The sequence below is a fragment of the Pavona decussata genome, unplaced genomic scaffold (assembly GCF_977016875.1).
Source record: "Pavona decussata unplaced genomic scaffold, jaPavDecu1.1 SCAFFOLD_195, whole genome shotgun sequence".
Taxonomy (NCBI): domain Eukaryota; kingdom Metazoa; phylum Cnidaria; class Anthozoa; order Scleractinia; family Agariciidae; genus Pavona; species Pavona decussata.
Window position 1 is genome coordinate 1,089,966 of NW_028145604.1, and position 22,823 is coordinate 1,112,788.

Consider the following 22,823-nt stretch of genomic DNA (forward strand, 5'->3'; position numbering starts at 1 on the left):
TTGCATGTTATCCATCTTCTGTTAAGACAAGCTAAATCATTTCGTATTTATGCCGAAAATTTCCATCCGGGTGGTTTGCGTAAATGGTAAGCACCCTGGATAAGACATAAGTACCTTGTAACAGTGACTCAACACGGCGCATGGGTTAATAATTTTATTCAAAATATGTGTTGAACAGTTCAACATCTTTTCTTTTTACACGTAGGCATAATACACAGTCACAAAACCCAAATGTAGAAATGAAAAATCTACAGCCACTGTCTACACGAAAAAACTTCCCTTGGAGCATGAAATGGTTTCACTTTATACCTAAAAGATGTGGTCCACTGCAACCAAAAAGCTATGCTTATTATGAGAATAAACTTAGGTAAATTAATGCCGTTATTTGAGTAAATTTGTCATTAGCAACCTTAAATACCAGGTATTTCAAAATAATCTAATCATCTAATGAACTACCCAAGAACAGAAAGCGTATCTAAATTGATCTTTTAAATTTATTTAGTTTTTCTACTTTTATTATGAAAACTACACAAAACACCTATAAATTAACGAATGAGACATCTATAACTTAGAAATACCGCAAAATTATTTCATAATTGATTAAATAAAGGACTGCATCAGGCGCTGCACTTTTCGAATGAACTGTGCAATAACATAAAATGTTTCTCTAAAGAAATCTTCAGACCAACACGTCAATAACAGCTCCTTTTCGTCTGCAAAGTAACGGTTGAGGAAGAGCCTTGTCAGCTGCTTTGAAATTTAATTCCACGGGTGTTCCTCCAAAATTCACCGCGATTCTGAAAATAATAAATGAAAGTATTTTTAATTAGGAAACATAAATAACCTTGAATGTGCTCGTTTAGCATAAAATAGTCAAGTAAGAAAGAAGCTAACGATTATTGGGAGCTGTCTTCAACTGACTGTTTTTCCGGGCTGTTAGTGTCAGATAGAGAATTTATGGTTGAGGCTTAGGCTTATACTGAGATCTGGCACCAGCGGATAAAATGTTACCGTGCATTTTATCCACTGAATAGAGTTATCCGCTCTTTGAACAACTGGGGCCAGGGCTTTAGCTCACTAGCCCAGAGGCCAGTAACAGGTCTGATTTTACTAGCCAAAACAACAGTTTCATTCACATGTGGCGGGAAGTAGATTATGCAATTTGTCACTTTCGTGACAGATGACCAGTCGGCTATTTCCATTCAGACACGAAAACTCATATCGTGGTTACACAGACGCATGCGCATGTTCGTTTCAATACTTTAGTTCTACCATTTTTCCTGCAGAGCGAAACTCAGACCGCCTTTAGAGCCGTTTAAGTAATCGCGGAGAAAAGTATCCTTTTCGTGAACATCCCCTACAATAAAATTTTCTACAAACTGTGCGTACTTGTCTGACACGTGCACCGGGGCTGAGAGGTCGTTTTGAGATTCCACCTGCACTAGCAGCTTGGCCACCAACTCGACCACGTGCTCTGTGTGGAAAACGAAGTCGCCTTTGAGATGATTTTTGTCCTGTTTATCCTGCAGAGGAAGAACAGACATTTAACCCTGTGATCAGACAGCAAAATGATTTTACTAAACTGTGTGATTTGATAGCATGAGACAAACTGCAAGCATTCTTTGCACAGAATTCTTGTTTCACTATGGAACTGAGCTCGCAATCTTGATTGTCCCGTTGGGTGTCTCTCCTGACCCTGAAAGCGATGTTGTTGCGCTAGATACAAGCACAAAGGAACATTCTTGGTAACATTCTCTGTGCAACGTTTGACGCGGTCGTGTAAATTTTATACACCAGTTTATTTTCAATTGTGGGAATCAATTCCCGCACTCTAAAAGAAAACTCTGCTTATGTTAGTATGTTTGCACTTATACAACCATGAGCTTGAGAACGTGTCTGCGTACTTTTTCGACCTCAAGACACTTACCGAGCGAATATGAAAAACGATGATTCCGTCCTTGAGTGGAGTCACTGAAATTCTCGTGATATCGCCAAGGTCGACATTGTATTTTGCTTGAAGCGATTTGGGGTCTAATACCAACAACTCCGATTCTGAAACAGTCAAAATGTGCGGTACGGCCTGCAAAGAAACAAATATTCACAAGTGTCACCTGTTGTGATATGTGAGAGAAAATCAATCAACATGGATCTAGTGTAGTACCTTTCCATCTTTCCTGTTGATTTTTAGCACAGAGTCCGCCCACACTATTCGCAGATTGTTGTTCTTAGCATTCTTCTGCCACTTTGGATTTGAAATCAGGTTCACACGATCGCTTTGAAAGGGAACTGACACCCTACAAACAAGGAAGAAACCGATAAGCACACCATGAGAGCGCAGAATTAGCTTGGAGGGAGGCGGCGTGGCCTTGTGGTTAGGGCCGCGGCCGGACTTGTAATCACAGACTCAAAAGTTAGAGCCATCTATTTATTATTGTTTCAGCCGCTAAATGTCCGTCGTTGGACGTATAGGCCTTCCCCATTGACCTCCACTGGACCACCATTTAAATTACCGACACAGTAAACAGTACCACAGGAAAGTACTGCTCAATAGCTTTCAATTGCATAGTTACACTTAAAAATTTCATTCACGGACTCAGAATTTAGAGCCACTTTGTAGAATACCGCACATAATACCACAGGAAAGTACTGCTCAGTAACTTTCATTTGAATGGTCACACTTTAGGATTTCATCCACAGACTCAAAAGTTAGAACCACCTTGCACAGCATAATAAACAGTACCACAGGAAAGTACTGCTCAGTAGCTTTCATTTAAATGGTCACACTTTAGGATTTCATCCACAGACTCAAAATTAGAACCACCTTGCACAGCATAATAAACAGTACCACAGGAAAGTACTGCTCAGTAGCTTTCATTTGAATGGTCAAATTTAAGGATTAACAACAAAATACATAGCACTCCACCCTCAAACGTTCACAGGAGACTTCGGAATCAAAAAATAAATGCAAGCGTGACTCACGTGAGGGGGTAGGATGACTTCTTGTCTTTAAACACCTCACTGGCTTGAAGTTTTTCTTTTAAAATATTTCGCTTCTCTGGAGTCAACTTGTCTCTGAATTTCTTGCACTGAGGAGAAATGAAATCACAGCAAAACTCACCGGTAGTCTACACAAGCAAGTCAGTTGAAACCACAATTGGAAAAGCTGCAAAGTTAGCACTGAAATCACATCAAAAGCCGCCAGTGTTAACTTACTCTCCAAGCGTGATACATATCCTTTAAGAGAGCGTTAGTCTTCCTGAACATGAGTGAAGACGACGGCCAGTGAGCGTCCACAGGGGAGATGGACGGGAGATTCGTCTTTAGGGTCGTAAGGTACCGGAAGCACTGTGATAAAACAACAACAAAATCAAATGTTAGCTTACACAGACGATCAACGTGAAATAAAATGAAGGTGCAAGGTTGCATGTGCGGTATCTGAGGAGTTTGCCATTCCCAGCTCCCGCAATTATTTTTTTCCTGTTCCCGAAAGTCAGAATCATTGTCCTGAACATAGTTTAGCGTCGTGCGAAATGACCCATGGCGTGATATGTACTGTTTTTGACTCTGATTCACAACCTCCTCTTCGTTTCGTCTTCTTCCCACCATGCACCCGCTGTCCCGCTCTTAAAATTCATTATATCCCGTATCTAGCCTTGATTTCAAGCTGTATACTGCTTTGCGCCAAATGCCAAAAAAAACAAAACAAAACAAAACAAAACAAAAACAAACAAACAAACAAAGGAAGAACAAAGAAAAAAGGAAAAGAAAGGAAAACTTATTAGACTACATACCAAAAACAACCGAAGAAACTTCATGATCTTAGGAGCTGCATTTCGTCTGAACTTCGGATTGTACAAACGCCGAACCTATAAGACATCAAGAGATCAACAAATTCGTATTATTGGCTTTTTGAAAAACACACAGAGTCAATGACGCGAATCCTAGAAAAATAGTCACGGGTGTGAGTTACTATCAACTAAAAACACATTTCAACTTTCAAAAATGTCTGTGTGTGCTATGAATATTTGTTCAGTAAAGAGACCAGTAACTATTAAACCTAGTCAATTTTACGTTACTTGTTGTTCATTTCCGTGAAGCGAGGCTGTAAAATATTATGACCCAACCAGAACAAACACACCAGTGACCTTTAGATTCTAGAGCGGTTTTCAATTGAGTGTCGTAAAACCAAAACCAAAGTAATTACTCTGGCCAATCGCAACAGATGTAAACAACACAACGAGCCAATCAGAATTCCAGGCAAATACATGTAACTGGCCCCAAGAGCGGGAAAACGCGTGCGGCGAAAACACGATTGGTTTTGGTCTGGATTCCCATTGGTTGAGAAAGTGGCGCGAGTTTTGTTAACCAATCACAGAGAGTAGTAATGCAAAACCAAACCAAACGCGAAATTACTTTCGACACTCAATTGAAAACCGCTCTAACACAAGTTGGACAACATAATTATTCAGCAACAATATATTCACCTTCCAACCATGAAAATAAGCCGCTACTATGGTGACAGCCTCGATTCGTTTCTTTTCAAGAACCATGGAACGATAAAGCTTCCGCGCCTGGAAAAATGCAAGGGAATAGCATTACAAAAACCCCTTTATTTTAAAGGTAACATGAAGGGCCGTCAAGGCAATTTAAAGTATTGACAACGTCAAAGCGACTGAGTTGAAATTCTGTACGTTTGATTGTTATTTAGATTGAAATGAGTTCTCAAGATAGTAACTTGATTTTACATTGTTTCTTGCAAAGGTAATTAAATGAAATGAGCTGACAAATTAATTAATTAATTCAGTTTAATATTTTGAACGTTTAACCGTAAGTTTTATTGATACAAGTACGTCAAATTCTCAAATAAATTTATAATTAAGCGATTTATTCGTATTCACACATCTTCTGGCAATTGCTTTACATAATTTACCGTTTTGATAGTACCATTTAGTTTTTAAATCTAAAGATACGTTGGCGTTAATTTGTTTATTTATTCACCGCCAAGAAAGTACAACTCAATGCCTTTTAGGTTCAGAATAAACGGTGATGAACTATAGACAAAATGAAGACATTGTCGCATGCAATTAAAACCGAGTCTCTGTCTAGCCATGCAGTAGAATGCAAACTGCCCCTGACCTGCCATCCGTAAAAATATGTACGTATTACACCAACGGCCCAGATGCACTTCTTCTCGTAAAGCATGGCTTTGTATAGCTTCCGCGCCTATGAAGCAAAACGGGTTAGTTCCTACAGAAACTGTTTGGTTGCGGTGGTGGACAAACAAGGAAAGTCATTGACTTTATTATTATTAACAAGGGGGTGATAAAGTAAGCGGTAAGGTAAGATACTCGCCAACGCCATCATCATCATCATCATCATCATTATCACCGCCACCACCACTACCACCACCACCACCATCATCATCATCATCATCATCATCATCATCATCATCATCATCATTGCCCTCCGCGCCAGAAGGCGCCTAAGGCTATCACACTCTCTGTCCACTCCAGCCCAGCCCTGTTTTGTCCGCCGTTTTGGTCATATTCCAGCTTGTCCATCCTGCCTTGTACGTTTTCTCTTCTTCAGCTTTATTGCTATATAAATGTATCTTCAAGGTTTCATGTACTCCAAGCTGTCGTTATATCTTTATAGTGTGCGACCTCATAAATCTTTCAGAATTTTTCACAAGTTTTGGAAAATTTGTAAGGAGAAAGGAGAAAGGTGAAGGAATGATCTATGAGCTTTGCAGAAAATGACATGCAGCAAATGATGGGCACCATGACAGCCTGCAATCGAAGAGAGGTGGACTTGTTGTGTCAAATCCTCGTTTGATACCATTCACATCTAACCCCCACCTAACCCATTCCCAATCTTAGATCCGCAAACTTCAGCTGTAGCTGTATTATTTGTTATTCTTTCATCCTCAAAGGAAATTATGTTCATTTGCTTTAATACTAACCCCATTTTCATTTAAAGAGTTACTTAAGAATCAAATCCACATTAGCTATTTACGAAACAACTAGAGGCACATAGAACCGAAACTGAAACTAGGGTAAAGCTAACACGCTTGGGGTGCATGTATCAGTTACGGGAAAATAAAATCAAAAGGGATATATATACTGTATAGTCTTCCAACTGCTAGGGTTATTAAATATGTAAGGATGGATGAATGAGAGTAACGACCTTACTTATCAAAAACTACAAGTTAGTTTTAGACATTAGTGTCTTGTTTTATGACTCCAACGAGTGAACGTTAAAGAAGTCAGTAAAGATAGGTTCAATTGGATTTTATTAATCAGTTCAACTGCAGTTATCAAGCCCGATGTTATGTGCTAGTCAACTGAACAGGATTTGTTATTTTTATCTGGCATAAAAAAAAAATGCTTTCCTGAAAAATGAGTATAAGAATTAACCAGTCAATAAAATTAATACGTTAAACAGCCAAGAAAAGTAAAGATTACAGGGCAAGTTAGTGAACATCGAGAGGTATAGTACAGTACAGTGATAAAGGCGATTCCTTCCTCTTTGAAAAGTATTATACCGACTCTGTTGAGCGACCGCCTAATATCTTGAGAAGGTTAGTAAAGATGGCCGACTGGGAGATTAGCAGCGATTTGGCTGAAAAGAAAAATGCGGTATCAAGATATATGGGCATTTACCGGATCTTTTTACGAAAAGTGTTGGTCTCAAGAAAAAATGCAAAAGAAATGCGTTACTTGTCACATGGTCACAGGGATAAATTGATGCAGAACTAAAAATTTATTTAACAAATTAACAAACGAGCTGTGAAATTCCGCAAATCCCTCTGGTTAATCAACTTTTTAGACCAGCACTGAAGAACCTGAAGTCGGTTGCAACCACTAGTACTAATTATATACCTGCCAACTCTCACGCATTATGCGTGAGTCTCACGCCTGCGGACTAAAGACAGCGATCTCACGCATCAAGGACAATTTCTCACGCCTCACTCACAAATCCGGACGAGTTGTTCTAAAAAAACTACATTTCAATTCAGATTTGTTATGTATTATTTCTTTGCTCTTTATAACAATCGCAAAAGCTATCAAATGCCTACGTTCGAATCGTAAGTGTTCAAAGGTCGTAGAAATATCTTCGGACATTCTCAGCAACGTTCAAAAGCCTTCGGAAATTGGTCGAAAATCTTCGGAAGTGGCTCGGACGTTTTCGGAATTCTTGCTCATGACGAGGCAAAAATCTCACGCGTTTGACTCAAAATTAAAGTTGGCAGGTACATAATTATCCAAAGTTTCAGAGAAAACGGTTGGAAAACGTTTCTGATGGAGACAACTAAATTCGACCCATCTTTGAAGTTCCTTGGTCTTGTGTCCAAATATGAAGGGTTCGGATTACAGAACCAGAGACGAGAGCTAACTAAGGCGTGCTCTTTTCACGAACTGTTTAATAAGTACAACTGTTAAACGTACCTTCCAGCCACGAACAAAACATGCGATCACAATGGCAGCGTTCCTCTTCTTTCGATAATTTCTTCGATCCTGGGCAAATAACGATCAATAACGAAGTTCAGCACTGGAATTAATTGATTTATTTCCGGCCACAGGAAAAATATAACAGAGATAAAAAAAAAAAAAGTCACAAACTTCAGAAACTAAATAGTAATGACATTAATAACATTAATTGAAATCATCAACTGCTGAGATTTTAATTCAAACGTCTAGCCAAGGTTGCGCTTACCCTGAATCCACGATAATACCTCGCGATGATAATTTCACTTTCTTTCATCTTTCGATACTGTTGATTAACAAAACAATGATTAAACACTGAATAAATCTTGAAAAGACAAGCTCCTTTTGTTTCAGACAAATACTGAAGCCGATATTTCGAAACTGAAACCGCACTTTCAATTATTAAAATCAACAATTGTACACTTGTCCCAGCGTCTTGTTTGCCAGTTTTTAAGTATATTTACCTTTGTTAAGCATGTTGTAAATCGATAGTTTACAAGTCAAGTGCCGTAAGAAAGTGCTAACGTAATAAGGAAATTGTAGTTTACAAGGAAAGCGGCGACGAATGTACTAATGTAATAAGGAAATTGTAGTTTACAAGGCGAGTGCCGTACGAATGTACTAACGTATTATAAGGAAATTGTAGTTTACAAAGCAAGTGCCGACGAATGTACTATAAGGAAATTGTAGTTTACAAGGAAAGTGCCCTACGAATGTACTAACGTAATAAGGAAATTGAAGATAGAAGATTGCAAGAACAGTGCGGTACGAACGTGCCAGGGAAATTGAAAGTTACGAGACTTGTTCCGTAATACATCTGAAAAAGCGTCGTCTCATAATTCACCCCTTGTTGGCGATTCATGGTGGCCGGCTTCATTATACAGACCTTTGTTCGCTGTCTCCAGCCTCTGAAAACCTTCTGAATGAGAACAGCCAAGCGGTGCATCCCTTGTTGACGTCTCTCTTCCAAATCAAACAACTGAGGGGTGAAAAGATGAAGGAAAATAATTATAATAATTAATTCACAATTATAATAATAATGCTTAATTATCAATAATTAATTAATTATTATTATAATTTTATTAATCTGTATGGGAAGAATAGTATACGTCAAATTACCTTTTAGAGAAACGACAGTCACTTATTTTAGCATGGAAGATAGACGCTACGTTGTGCAACATGAACTGATTTAAAGTTGTTATCTTTATTCTCTCACCGTTCGTGGGTTTCTTATGAAGATTTTTGTCCTTCCATATGCGTAAGCTGTTGGCTTAATATTCAGTCCCTGTGTGCAAGGACAATAAGATCAGCAGAAAACTACCTTAACCTTAGACGAGAAGGCTTCTATAATCACAGGTATAACCCTCAAAACATCAAAGCTTTATGAACTAAAACTCAACCGGCACAAGGCACAAGGCTTCAAATATATCGAAGTGAATCTCAGATATCAACAGTCCTCCCTCAGAGTACCTTGAAGAGTTCTTTAACTCCTTCTTTCGGCATTCCCACCCAGTTAGGCCACGTTTTGCTGCAAAGCATCTTGTATCTGTGGAGTTTGAAAAAGACGGATTGATTAGGAACACAAAGGACTTCAACACGCCAGCACGCATCAGTTGTGTTCTTAGACTTGGGCCAACATAGACAATCTTCCTATGTCCCTAGACACTGTACACTAGGAGGATACAAAGAAACACTTTTAGCACAAAGGCTAAACACAATGAGTAGCCAGAAGGAGGAAGACTTTATACCTTTGAAGCGCCAAATCATATTCTTGTCTGAATGCGAATCCCGCTCTTCTTACGCGAATGTTTTCCATCAATCTGACAACGAACATTAAAAAAATATAAAATTAAATAAATAGATAAGTTGGGGTTTATCGTAATACTTCACTGACCCAAGGCAAACTTCTCGTTTATTGTCTCCAAGATATTCCCTATTGCAAACTTTCCGAAAGATTAGCTGTCGAGAGGACATGAATAGCTGCTGTGTAAAATGAAATATCAATTGAATTTCTGCCAATCTTACCCGAGATATCGAACCTGATGTCTGACTAGTTTGTCATCAAAAAGTCCCGCTACTTTTCTGTCATTTGGCTACAAAAATAAAGAAGAATAAACGAAGTTAGTGACACAGAACATACCGAAAACAAGCGAGGGAATTTTTGTTGCACGGCTCACACAAGTATGGCGATATGGGGAAAAAAGCAAGGCAAAAAAAATGGAAGTCAGGGGATTGTATCTTCCGCTCAATTCCTCCCGTAAAACTTTCCCGTCCCATCCCGCTGGAATATCTGCCTCTGGGCCTCTGAGTAAGTTTGGATTCTAACGTGACCCTGGCTCATATGAAAGAAGAGGTGACGGGACAAGAGTGTTCAGTAAGAACATGATGTTGCTAGAAATCGATTTATTCGATTGCCTTGGCTTAAATGTGTTGCTTGTATTTGCAGTCATTGATCAGCTCTTTCTGATTATTTGGATTTTGTGAAAGGCAGTAAAAAGCCGTTCCTTTTGCAGTGACTTAAGTTGGTTTAGTTAAAGCTGAACATTTGATGAACATACCTTAATGCATCTGATGTAATGCGGGTTCTTGGATTTGAGATTCTTCATCAGCTCTGAGACTGACAACTGTAGAGCAAAAAGCACCACAAAATATTGAACACAGGGATGCTTGAGTTGCACCTTGAAGCCTTTAACATCTCCGAACCACACTAACACGTTGTCAAACGTCTCTTTCCATTTCACCAAAAACTTCGCAAAATATTAACGCGTTTTCGTTTTGAAACACAAACCTTTTTAAACGCTTTGATGGGCTTTTCCTTCGCATCCAATTTACAGTAAACGAACAAAACCCCGTCATCTTCCTCACACGTGGCTGTTTACACACGTCCACAATTCAAAAGACAGTACTGTACCGTTTCCAACCCAATGCGTTTTTTAATTCTCTTATTTTGAAAACGTTTCTGAAAGTCGCCGTAATCATAGCGATTTTGATTATTTCCTTACCACGGGAGAAAAACACGTACAGTGTGTTTGCAAACGAAAACAGATAACAGTATACGGGATGTTTGGCTGTCCATGGTCTGTTTTTTATTCAACAGTTCATATTTAGGAATTGTGTAAAACATTTAACTCTTGTCACTTGACATCCTTGAGCGAAGAGAACATCTCAAGGCCCAATTATAGCCCGCGGCTTTTTACCATGAAAACAAGTCACACCTTGAACTGTGTTCCCGTTGTAGGAGGTCTCTTCTTTGATGCCTTGGTAGGACAACCTATCAACAATCAAACCAGTACAAAATTGTTACCAGGCCTTATTACCATATTACCAAACAATACAACAACAATAAGATACTAGACCGCTACCTTCTGGGAAAAGCTTCTTGGCCAGCGGATGCCCACATGAGTACATGCACTGAGAGAGGTCTCTATACAGCAGGTCATTGTTTTTGTCCACAAAACCGTTGACACAGTATGTCACCTGGAGAAAGGAAGGAAAAAAATAGAACATAAAAACTTTTTTTAAAGCCCTCAACGCTTTTGGGGTGCAAAAGAGTCTGTTTTTCATTCGTTTCTTTTCTTTCCTTGACAAAACGATGCGTGAAATGCGATCCAACGCGATTTCAAACCAGAACGCCCGCGTGCGTGGCACGCAAGAAGAAAAAAGCCCTAGTCGTTGTAAATTTTTCAAACGACGAACTTGCTGCAAACAGAAAGACTCCTTTGTCCTTCCCCAATCCACACTAGCAACATTCACACTCGTTCTAGTTCCTTTGTGGTTGTCGTGTTTCACCTAACGAACTCGCATTCAAATACGGAAGGTTTCACAGTCTACAAAACTCTCTCTACCACAAGGAACATGATTCTGAAGGCTGCGCGCTGCAGTGGGAAAGTATGGATGGTGGAGCAGTGATGAGAGTACTCAGGTACTCGCCCGTTATCAATGTCTTCCAGGTTCAAACCCCGATCTTTGCGTCACAACTGCGTTTTACAATTGGTTCTCTCCTTGTGCCAAGGGTTAATTACTATTCTCATTCTCTAACTTTCATCTCTCCACAAATTCAACATTTTCAAATTCCAATTTTGCAGGATTAGTAGAACGTGTATGGCAATCAATGAAAGTTGATGCTTTTTTCTCCTCTAACAACAAGAATGATAATCACCTGATTGCGAAGCGTAAACGGACAAATTAAAAGACCTGGGCCCAGTTGTTTGAAAGCCGATTAACGTTAATCCACGATTAAAAGGTAACCGAGGTTTTCTGCTCGCTCGTTAAAATTGTTTTTAAACTCTAATGTTAAGCTAGTGGCAAAAAAAAGTCAACGCCAAAACTGAGGGACAAAAATCTTTGTCAAAAATCTTTATTGTTGTGTAATTAAACTTGAACCAAAGTTGTTGTTAATCCAGGATTAGCTTAATCGGGCTTTGAACAACTGGGCCCTGAAATATAGAAAAATGTTCATAATCCGTGTAGCACTTACACTTCCAGCATAGTGTTTGAGCCTGAAGCAGTCGTGAGGAAGGGACAAGTCAGACAGGAACTTTTTACACGCTCTACTCTCAAAGTGCGCATGCTCGATACAGTGTTGATTGAGTTTGTCTTTGAATGTCTCGTCACTGACCTGAAGAAAGGAAAGTTCAGTATAATATGGAGAAAGTTCAGACTGCAATCAAGCTAAGCATGGTTTATCCGTTGAAGATTACCGAGGGTGACAGAGGTTAACCTTTTTTCTTTTTTCTTCGCGAGGAGCTCCCTTGCCGCGAAAGCGTGATACGATTCGCCTCAAAGGCCTCACCGTCGTGGCTCTTTCTCAAGTAAGCCACTCACGGCAAAAACAAGAATCCTCTGACACCCAGGGTATTAAAGAATGGAACGGAAAATCGAAATACTCGGTCGCAAACTCGCTAGAAGGAATGCTAACTTGAGATAATCCTAACACAGATGCTTCCACGAATACTCTCCAGGCATTTCGAAGGTTTGCAAGTTTTTCTTCATGAAGACAATCACAAACATCTTAAGAAAATTCACAACATATTTCTACTTACTTCTCCTGGTCTCAAGCATTCCTCGTCCAGAAGAGCTATAATACCGACATGACTCTGAAACAAAGAAGAATAGTAACCAAAGGATAATGAGGGGGAGGGGTGGTCAGAAAAGAAGGCTTCGTTACAAGAGACACAATGAGACAATTAGGTGAAGTGCAACAAGTGCAAGCAAGTAACAGCCTGTGCGAATTAAAGACTAACAATGTCCTCTCGACTCATAGCTTGGCGTGTAACAACGTTTCTAGGTTGGAAACACTTCTAAGTTAAAGCACAAAGGAAAAGAAAATACGAATGAGAATGACTACAACGTGCACTGATTTCCGACAAACTTTACAGATTCTAGTGTGGAAACGACTTGACAAATTGTCTACAGTTACTCTCGAAATTAACCTGCAAGCAGTTGACAACTGGTTGCCACTCACCTTCTCGATCAAATCACAGATAATAGAATTGTTGAAATACTCTATTGTCGTCCACTCAATTCCCTGCCAAAGAAATAAGCCCGATACTGATTCATCGCGTACTCGAACACATCGCAATTGTGCTTATTTACTTCTAAGCTTAGAAGCACCATAGAGGCAATGAAACAACTCTCTTGAAAATATACCTGTAGGTGACTCTTTCTGCGGGTTGGCATTTGATGTTGTGTTGTCCTCTTGCACGCCAGTAAAACGTTTAAATGAAGTTTCTCTAATACTGGCAAGTACTTCTTGGAAGAATAATATTTTGTGATTTCAAGTAATTGTGAAATTTTGTGCTAGGTCATTGTTGGTAGTAAGGAAACAATTTTTATTAGCTAATTACTTAGAGGAACCAATGTATAGTCATGTGTCCTCAGACAAGAAACTTTACTACACATTGATTTTCTTAACCCAAGTGAATAAATGTTGGAGGTAACCAATACTCAGCCTAGTTTATACTCCACGCTATGGAAACTAGGTTAAACACCAGCTGCCAGGGCCACCTATGCCTGAAGTGCAAATTTACCCCTTTTTGGAGAAGCCTGTGGCTTAGACTACGAGTAGTCCCCCATTTTTCCTCAGGGATAGTGTCGCCTTTTCTCGCGTGGTGTGATTTTCACGCGCGCTCGCGTTTCGCTTGCCCTACTATCCCTGAGGAAAAATGGGGGACTACTCGTAGTCTACCTGTGGCTGGAATTGCGGTGCACTAACATCTCCTCTACAGACCCCTATGGATTTCCCGTATGCATCACAAATCAGATTTATGCATGATCCTGACAAGCCAGTGAGCTCAGGAAAGCACTTTCTTTATTGCACTAAACGTTTGTTCTCACCTCTCTGACATACTCCTCTTGTTCAGATTGAAGGGTCAACTCGATGAAAATCTGCTGCAGCTTCTCATTGCAGTAATTGATGATAAACTGCTCAAAACTGTTGGTCTAAAAAGAAAACAATAATATTGAATCTCTTTAATTGGTTAAAGGATAGAAAGTTAGTTTCCGCATTAAGCTGGAGACATTTCATACACCAGATTGTATGCAACAAGAGAAGGTAATAAATGCCTTGATGTACTGCCAAATGCACTGACATTCAAAAGAAATTTCTAATATTTATTTATTGTATGCAACTGTTCTTGTTCAACTCACCTTGTAACTACGGTAATCTTACGTATGAGGTGGTGGTGTAAATAAATTGCAACAAAAATTGGTAACTCAAAGTTGAAATCCAGGACTTCCGTTTCAATTTGAAGAAATACTGTGGTGGAAACCGGATAAAACTGCATTTCCGAGAGGATGAAAGTGCACCAAATAAGGAATCATTTTGGCAATATTTTGCAACAGAAAAAAGTGTGGAGACAGGAGTCATCCAAGAAGGAGAAGAAACTGACCAAAACTGGGTGCAAATGGTATGGGATGGGTCCTGTCCCCCCCCCCCCCCCCCATTCACCCTCACCCCCTAAAAAAAACATGAAACTTAGCAAAAACATTCAAAAGCCACAAACGGTAACCTTGTTTACATTTCTTGGCAAGGACTGGGAAACTTTTATTTAGTGTCTAGTGGTTTGCCATTTTAGATGCAATGGTTGAGAAACGTTACGGAACTCCAGTTTCCATCTGTGGCCCATGAATGCTTGTGCTAAGTTCCCTGAAGCTGTTTGAAGACATACCCTAAATATTTCAAATCCATAAATGTCCAGGACTCCGATCACTTTCCTTTTACCTCTCTTTTTCACCTACAAAATAATTAACACAGCTACATAATACAGCTTGAATTCCACATTTACAATGCTGCACTGTCCCGTAAGGAAACTGGCCCTTTGGAACCGCTGACTTGGTGAGTCAAATTCAGTAGTACTCCCACTAAAAGAGGAAACTATTGGGAGGTGGGGTGGCCTAGTGGTTAGGGCACCAGACTTGTAATCTAGAGGTCCGGGGTTCAAGTCCTGCCCTTGTATTTGCTTTACGGTATTGCCCCATTTTCAAATCCAGGCCAACGTTTTGTAAATAGCTGTTTCCCTCCCACCAGTTGTTATGTTCAGTTTATATATTTATTTCACTGATTTAAAGTGTCCCCAATTTGCACTACAGTGCTAAATACTCTGACACTTAAATAAAGTCATTTATTTGTTATCTATTTATTAATAAACTGGCTTCATGACCAGACAAATTTAAGACGATTGGGAAAGACACACCGCTATTGATCCCTAAAACATTCTCCGTTAAGTCACTACTCTTGAGAGTTATGTGAAACACAGAACTTGTGTTAAGTACCCAGTCAGAGGTGGTAACCAGATATCATTCCAGAGGGATTACACATACTAAAGAGCTCCCAACACAAGACCCTCATAAAACTAGCTAGCTAACCAAACAAATAAAATGAGTGATAATTTGGAGAAAACCAAATTCATTGACATTTAACATCCTGTCTTAAAAGTTTGTCTGGAACACTCGGCACTTAGACGCGAAGTGAAAAGATGTCTGAATAAACTCCAAGGTTTTGAAATAGGTCCACAAAGCTGAGACCTCAGTGGGGTCAGATTAAATGAGCCATCTTAGCTAATGTACAAGCATTTTGTCCTGAGTAACGTTTGAACACAAACTAAGCCATTTTGTTCAGAAGCAATACACTTAAGATTCCTTTTGTCCTAGAATAGCTTTAAAAAAATTCCCCAAATTACAAAAAAAGAAAGATTACTTTTATGCTATCATTGACCCTCTGAATCAACCAAGAGAACATCCTGCGATAAGTGGCTTTGGAAAGAGCATCTCTTGCATAAAAAGCCTAGAATAAAAATACAAAACACAATCATGGTGCCATTACAACACATCACTTTTATTTAAATCTCAGATTTAAAGAGTAGCTGTAGAAATTAATATCTCAGAGAAAAGAAAAAAAAGTTTAGAGTGCAGCTTACAGTATGTATGCAGACTATTTGGCCTTCATGTACAGCTTATAATAATATTGTTATCAGTGGTATAGTATTGGAATGGTGTAATCAGAGCCTCCAACAGCAATGATGGAGGTAAGGGTCTTTCATGGCTGCAGGCGTTGTGAGCTAACACTGACCTGTGCTGCTGTGAGAGGAGTTGCCATCCTCTCATTTCCAGCTTCTACAGTTCTCTTTGTCAAACCATCCTGCAGAAGATGGGAACCACACTCCAGCATCTCACAAGCCCAGTCCAAATCTGCAATCAATTGTTCAAAAATTGTTAATTTTACAAGATTTCCAACACAAACGATCTACCATCCAACTAATGTCCAAATCCAGAATTAATTGTTGAAAAAAATTTTCAATTTATATTTTTACACAATCACTCAATGTATTAAACAGATCTCCAACACAAATCTACAACCCAACTACAGTTCAATGGTCCATATATAGAAATCAATAATTGATTTCCAGTTCAATCTAGCCTATCATATCATGGACTAGACATGACAGGCAAAGAGCTAAATCCATGCAACCATGCATGGACAAAGACTAACACAAGTAATCAGCATTTAAATTTTTTCTTGTACACGCTAGTAATCTGGTATACAAAGGCTGTGAAAATTCAATAAATGATGTTGACGTTTAAACATCTTTTTACTGTTGTACAATATAATACTAACTAGCTCAACCACTTACATTTTCCATTTGTGAGTGTCACAAAATCATGTGCAGCACCGTGGTCTGCATCTTCAACAAATGTCACATTACCCAAGTTCAAAATGGCAGACAAAAGAGTGTAAATGGAATGTTTTTCATCTGAAGTGAAGCCAACAACATCCATTGCCCTCTGGTAAAAACACAAAGCAAAGTGATCATTTTTTTTACCAATGTTATTGTTATTACTTTTTTTTTCACAAGCAACAGTAGGGATAATGATATATGTATAAGGGTTAGATGAATCTAAATCAATAACAGAGTTTTTTGACGGCAGTTTCAACTATGATAGGGGTCAGTTTTCATTCTGTTGTATGGGGAATTGATAATAATTGCAATTAAAATTTTGTTAAAAGCCTGATCATCAGTAAAAGCGAACTTATATTAAATTGAATTTCAACTAACAGCCGTCTTTCTTCATGGTGCAATGAGCAAGCAGAACTTTTTTGGGAGTGGTATGATGTGTGAGAACAAGAAAGGCAACTTAAAGTTGGAATTGTATGATACTTATCAGGTAAAACATAGTGAATTGTTCTTTTTAAAACCACCGGATTTAACAATCAACAGTGTGTGAAAAAGAACATCAAGGATCACCATCAGTGTACAAGTACCTCCAGGAGTAACTTCACACCCACCAAAGCTTTTAGGTAGAAAATGAAAGTTGGGTGTCCAAGGGGCATGTTTGTTGAAAACATTTTGAAGGATCAACTGAAGTAAATTTTTCCAAAATTGGGTATCCAAAGGATGCCTGTCCAGATGCCCAAATTCTGGCTATAAAGCCTTGCACCTACCTCAACTACTAGAAAGTCCTTTTTGTCATCAATTGTGTCAACTTTTGTACATCCACTCTGATTAAGGTAATTGTATGTCTCACAGTCACTTTTCAGATGAAGTTTACCTGTATTAATATAAAAAAAAAAAACAGATTTAGGGAATAAACAACTGGATGGAATTTAACAAAGCATTGAATAATAAAATCCTAATTCAATTAAATTACATTTTAATAGCGATTAGTTGCAGCTTTGTTGTGTCGGTGATGTGTAACTTCTGTAAGTCAATTGCCATCTTAAGCCAGCAAACAATGAGTGAATAAAAGAATAAATAACCATTGATTTGGTGATGTATACTTATTTAATTAATATGATATTTACCAAGAAGTTCGTCTGATGCACCCGAAAGGAGGTGATAAAAAATGTGAAAGTTTCTCTCTCCCTGGCCCTGGTTCACCACACGTGACTACAAAAGAAAACGTTTGATCAAACAGAGTACCAGCAGCTGATGTTCCTAAATGTACCTACTGTCCAGAGAGTTTTAATTTTAATTTTAATTGAAGGAAAAAGCTCTGTCCATTACCTTTTCCAGCAAATCTGCAATAAAAAAGTGAATTTGATTAGCCATTCGTATTAAACAACATTAAAAAACAAATTTATTCTTGAAAACAGATTGACAATGCTTACATTTAGTGATGACCCCTCCAACGGGGTCACCCTTGAAGTCAAACTCAATATCCATGTATTTGCCCTGAAAACATATAGAGATCATGTACAATCCATTAAATAGAAGTACAGTGGCAAAATGTTGAAAGAAACTGGCATTTAAAACAAAAATAATATGTGCTTATTGGGACTTTTTTACTTGAATCAATTTTAAAATCACAGCTCTCAGGTGCACAACTGATCCTGCTTGCAGATGCATCAGATGGTAAAACTTCTACTTACAAAACGAGAAGAGTTGTCATTCCTAAGAGTCTTTGCATTGCCAAAAGCTGCAACAAAAAGGAAAATATGATGACAGAGGTAAAATTACATGCACCACCAAAAGAATCAACACTACTCTGGGATGTAGCTAAATTAAACCTTAGCAGGCTCATTAACCCTTTAAGCCCCAGTGGTGATCAACATGTCCAATTTCTCCTTACAAAGTCACTGCTTGATTAAACATTTAAGACAGGAGAATAAAGGAAATAATCACCAAAGATGAAATGCCTTGATTTTTAGACAAAATCTCCCAACTAGTAGCATAAAAAATATATGGAGGACAGTGACAGGAATATACATGTTGATGTTGTGGCATGTACCTTCTAGTACAGGATTGGACTGAAGTAGCTGCTCTTTGACTCTGTCCACCTCCCAGCCTTTACCAGACACTGCCGCTACATACTGCATGACAATCTTTGATGCCTCTGCAAAGAAAAGGCTTTAAAATGATTTCAAGGCACAAAATACTCAGCTTACCGAGGCTAAGTAAATTATATGGAAAATAGAAGGATAGAACTTGAAATGGAATATTTCTATATTGTGAAAACTTCCAGGAAAAAAAATCTTTGTTGCCTGTATTACATGTACTTGACCTTCAATTTATGAATCCAACTTTGATAAATAAAATTTCATGTTTAGGAAGGTTTCCCACTAAAAATGACATGCATCTAGTGAAAAAGACAAATGCAATGAATCAACGAGGTTAAATATTTTTAAAATCTTTCCAGGCCAAAATGGACAGTTTTTTCCCAAACCCCTGCAAACCAGAGTACTGTTTCTGATGGCCAGGATAGTTATAATCAATGGTATATGTCAAAACCCAGACTTCCATAGCAGCAACACTGCTTCATACCTGTCTTTCCAGCTCCGCTCTCACCCGTGATTAGAATACACTGATCTTGGTTGTAATCTCTCATAGATCGGTAAGCAACATCGGCTATCGCAAATCTAATGTAAATAAGTAAAATTATATTGAATTTAATAAACAAACCATATAGAGTCGGAGACCTGGTGTAGTGAATACCACACAAACAATTAATTCTAGGAGAGTGAGGAAAGGAGGGGGCATTTTACAAACCAGGGGCCACATTTCCTACCACGTGAAGGTGTATCCTTAGCTAGTAACTAGTTTTTTAGATAGTCCAATTATAATATTGTTATTCAAAAAACAGACTATTGCCAGCCTCGGAAACAATACTTACATTTAGGATACATCTTAACTTAACGGGCCCCAGCATCTTATCCAGAGTGTAGAAAAAGATTTAGAGAAATTATCAGTGCTGCTGTGTGATAGTTGTTTAACTAAAAAAGCCACTCAGTTCATGATGAAATCAAGGCTTTTGTCTTGAGGATATGGCATACTTACATGTGAGGGGGTAATTCATAGATGTTTCTAGATCTGTACTCAGCTATCCTCTCAGGAGTGTACAAGTTGAATTTACGGTAAGGATTAATAGAAACCACCACATTCCCAATGTAGGTCTGCAATGCAAACGTTGTGCAAAATAAAGTTATAATGTCCGCAGTCAGTAGATCTTAAAATCAAGGGTCTCAAAACCTTTGTGGAAGTGTCAGAGCTTACCAAACTAGACAGTTATTTATTAATCATACATAATAATTATTTATAAACAATTTTACACAATCATGTGCATATTAAATAGATTTTTTCTGTAAGCCAGAATTTTCTCATAGATTAGGAGATTCATTTCCTGATCTGTGGTGGTTTGTCCTTCCGCTTCGAAAGATGAGTGTTCAGCAGTTCGTCTGTGGTTGTGTTACCAGGTCGGTGGCATCTCTTGTGTGAGGCTAGACCAATCACGGCAATGTACAGTGCACATGTGTAAACTTTCACTAACTTTCACATTCATAACCAAATGAAAGTTTAATCGGGTGCTCAATGCCACTCAGACAAACAAAGTTTGTTTCTCCAGGTTACAAGGAGAAAGCCATCTACATGTAATAGAACATCAAAGTTTCAAATTCAACAGGAGATTTCAGTAATTATCAACTGTGTGGGGGCTGTCCAGACTATGAACTTACATAGATATCTTTGTTGTTGTACCTATCCCACAAGTTCTCTATCAAGGAATCTTCGGTTAATGGCTCAAGCAGAACCATGTCACTCACTCCGACCATGTTGTCCAACATGCTTCGCCCGCCAGGCCCTGCTGCCTGACCTCCAGGATCTGTCATGGCTCCTAAAAGATACATTTAAGATGTACATTTAATTGGTTTTTAAAACTATATGGCAATAAAAATGAGTATTAAAAGTTGATTACTAACAACCTTTGACCAAAGCAAGAGAAGCAAATTCAGTCAATATTGAGACAACCAGTTCAAGTTCTCGTCAATTGGTCAGCAATCATCTGTGCAACATTCAGGTTTATCACTATCTCTGCAGACAAAAAGCATTAAATAATTGTATTGAATAAATTTTTTATAATTTGCAAATGATAATAATAATAATAATAATAATAATAATAATAATAATAATAATGATAATAATAATAATAATAATAATAATTATTATTATTATTTTACAATAGTCTTTACTGATTCATAAGATAAAAAACTACATATCTTATGTTACAAAACTTCCAGTTTAAAATTACAGCACAAAATCATATTAAAAAGTATAAAATCACAAAGCTAGGTCATGTTTAAAAATTAGGCAATTAAAATAGGAACACTCCACTTGATCTGTGTTCAATTTCGGCCGATGAAGCACAAAGCAGCGGATAAAACAATGGAGTGACATTTCCTGCAGGAATTCAAGGCCACATGCAAAAACTCATGATCAAAGTGCTAAAACAACAAAAAGCGGTCTGAAATGTCCTTTAGGTCAGTTATGCTCTCAGCATTTCAATTATGTATTAAATATTTTCTTGCTATCTAATCTTTTTTTTTTTTTCTCACGTCTTACTGACTCTAATACTGTAATTTATGCAAGTGTTTTAATCTCCAATAAACTAATAAAATTATCTAAACAAAAAAACAACCAACGGTCATCAAAGGAGCGTTAATAATTATTCACAAAATTTAAATAAAAAGGAGGCTCTAGAAATGACAGCACCAACTGGTAGAGAATTAATGCATATCAAGATAAAATTACCATCACTGATATGCTGCCAAAACTAAACACTCCCTTCCTATGATGCCTGGGGGTAATTATTTTTATTTTGCTATTCAACTGGGAATGTTGATCAAGAGGAGGGCATTTACTCAAGGAAAAACATGGTACAGCTTCATAGCATACAGAGACCCTCCTACCTCCACTCATCATTCTCAATATTTTCTCGAACACAATAAAAACATGGTGTGAATGTTGACTTTACCAACTTCATTTACGTTGACAACATGAATAAGGAAAAAGACACAACAAAGCGTTTGCTCGGTCCCAAGTAACATTAAGTTGATGATAAATTATTTAATCGTTCAGCAAGCCCTTGAATGACCCTTTAAATGCATATATCTCAGGGGAAAACATGCAATGAAAATTATGTTCGAAAAACGACAATTAACAGATGAATTGACGAGGTTGTCATTAGGTCTTATCAGGAATCAAAAACAAACCAATGAAGCGTATAAAAGAATTTCAGCTTCTTATAAGTCTGTACATGTAAACAAATCTGATAAAACAACAGACTTAGTTTCAATTGAAACCCTAAAACGAGACCCCGTGACTTTTTCGACGAGGATTTAATTTCTATCAATCTCCGAATTAAAAAAAAAACTAAAAACTATTCTTGGAGGTGAGTTTTGCGTACGTTTAATTTAATCATTTCTAATGTAAATAAACTTTAGGCTTTTTCTAGCTAGTCAGCCTTCTTTTTCTTTAATTTCCCAACGTGAAGGCGATTCAATTTAAGTTTGGAAAGCGGCTACGCTTCTCAATCGTTCTTAATTCTCAGCTGTCCTCGGAGTAAATATGCCGGGATTTGCATGTCTACATGCACGGGCTTTAAGAAGAGTTTAATGAAGTCATTTACGCTTCTACATTTACAACAGCTGAAGAATTGGAAAATTTCGATTCAGAAAAGAAACATTCACAAACACCCGATATATTCCAATATAATAAATAACAGTGTAAATCATTCTCTGAATCTTATAATTTTAGGCAGTTTTGCCACATAGAACAAGCATAAGTTCATCTTACCTCGACTGAGTGGCGTTGGTAGCTATGGATCCGTCATATTTCGCGAAAAATCTTTAATTTCGAAACGTCCACTTAACCTTGCATATCGACCTCTGGGTTATTTTCCCATCCGAGACGCTTGTAGTCCAAATGGAAAGAATATGAGCAGTTATTTTCTCGCCCAAAGCCAAGAGCCACTGCCCTTGTTAACCCTTCCCCCAAGAGGAAGTTTACGCGTCCTAGGAGCGCCCGCACTATTGTTACAAGGCGGAATCTCCCATTAGTGCCATACCTC

At 38.1% G+C, this 22,823-nt stretch overlaps 1 protein-coding gene across 1 annotated transcript; it reads right to left on the reverse strand.

Moving 5' to 3' along the window:
- Nucleotides 1-139: 139 nt before the first annotated feature.
- Nucleotides 140-22,775, reverse strand: LOC146461627 (unconventional myosin-Ib-like). The gene is made up of 38 exons (XM_085086751.1): nt 22,550-22,775; nt 20,680-20,788; nt 20,434-20,591; nt 19,760-19,875; nt 19,247-19,341; nt 18,714-18,818; nt 18,355-18,401; nt 18,094-18,157; nt 17,990-18,003; nt 17,788-17,872; nt 17,428-17,534; nt 16,619-16,769; nt 16,057-16,175; nt 15,685-15,771; nt 14,657-14,722; nt 13,824-13,928; nt 12,952-13,014; nt 12,530-12,583; nt 11,965-12,105; nt 10,850-10,964; nt 10,703-10,758; nt 10,046-10,111; nt 9,513-9,580; nt 9,236-9,307; nt 8,958-9,033; nt 8,704-8,772; nt 8,374-8,466; nt 7,717-7,773; nt 7,449-7,517; nt 5,137-5,223; nt 4,485-4,571; nt 3,792-3,866; nt 3,214-3,345; nt 2,980-3,086; nt 2,162-2,294; nt 1,928-2,080; nt 1,390-1,523; nt 140-797 (listed from the first exon to the last, which is right to left on the reverse strand). The coding sequence occupies exons 3-38, from the start codon at nt 20,584-20,586 to the stop codon at nt 680-682; spliced, it is 3,339 nt and encodes a 1,112-aa protein (XP_084942877.1). The 5' UTR covers nt 20,587-20,591; nt 20,680-20,788; nt 22,550-22,775; the 3' UTR covers nt 140-679.
- Between the last annotated feature and the right edge of the window lie 48 nt (nt 22,776-22,823).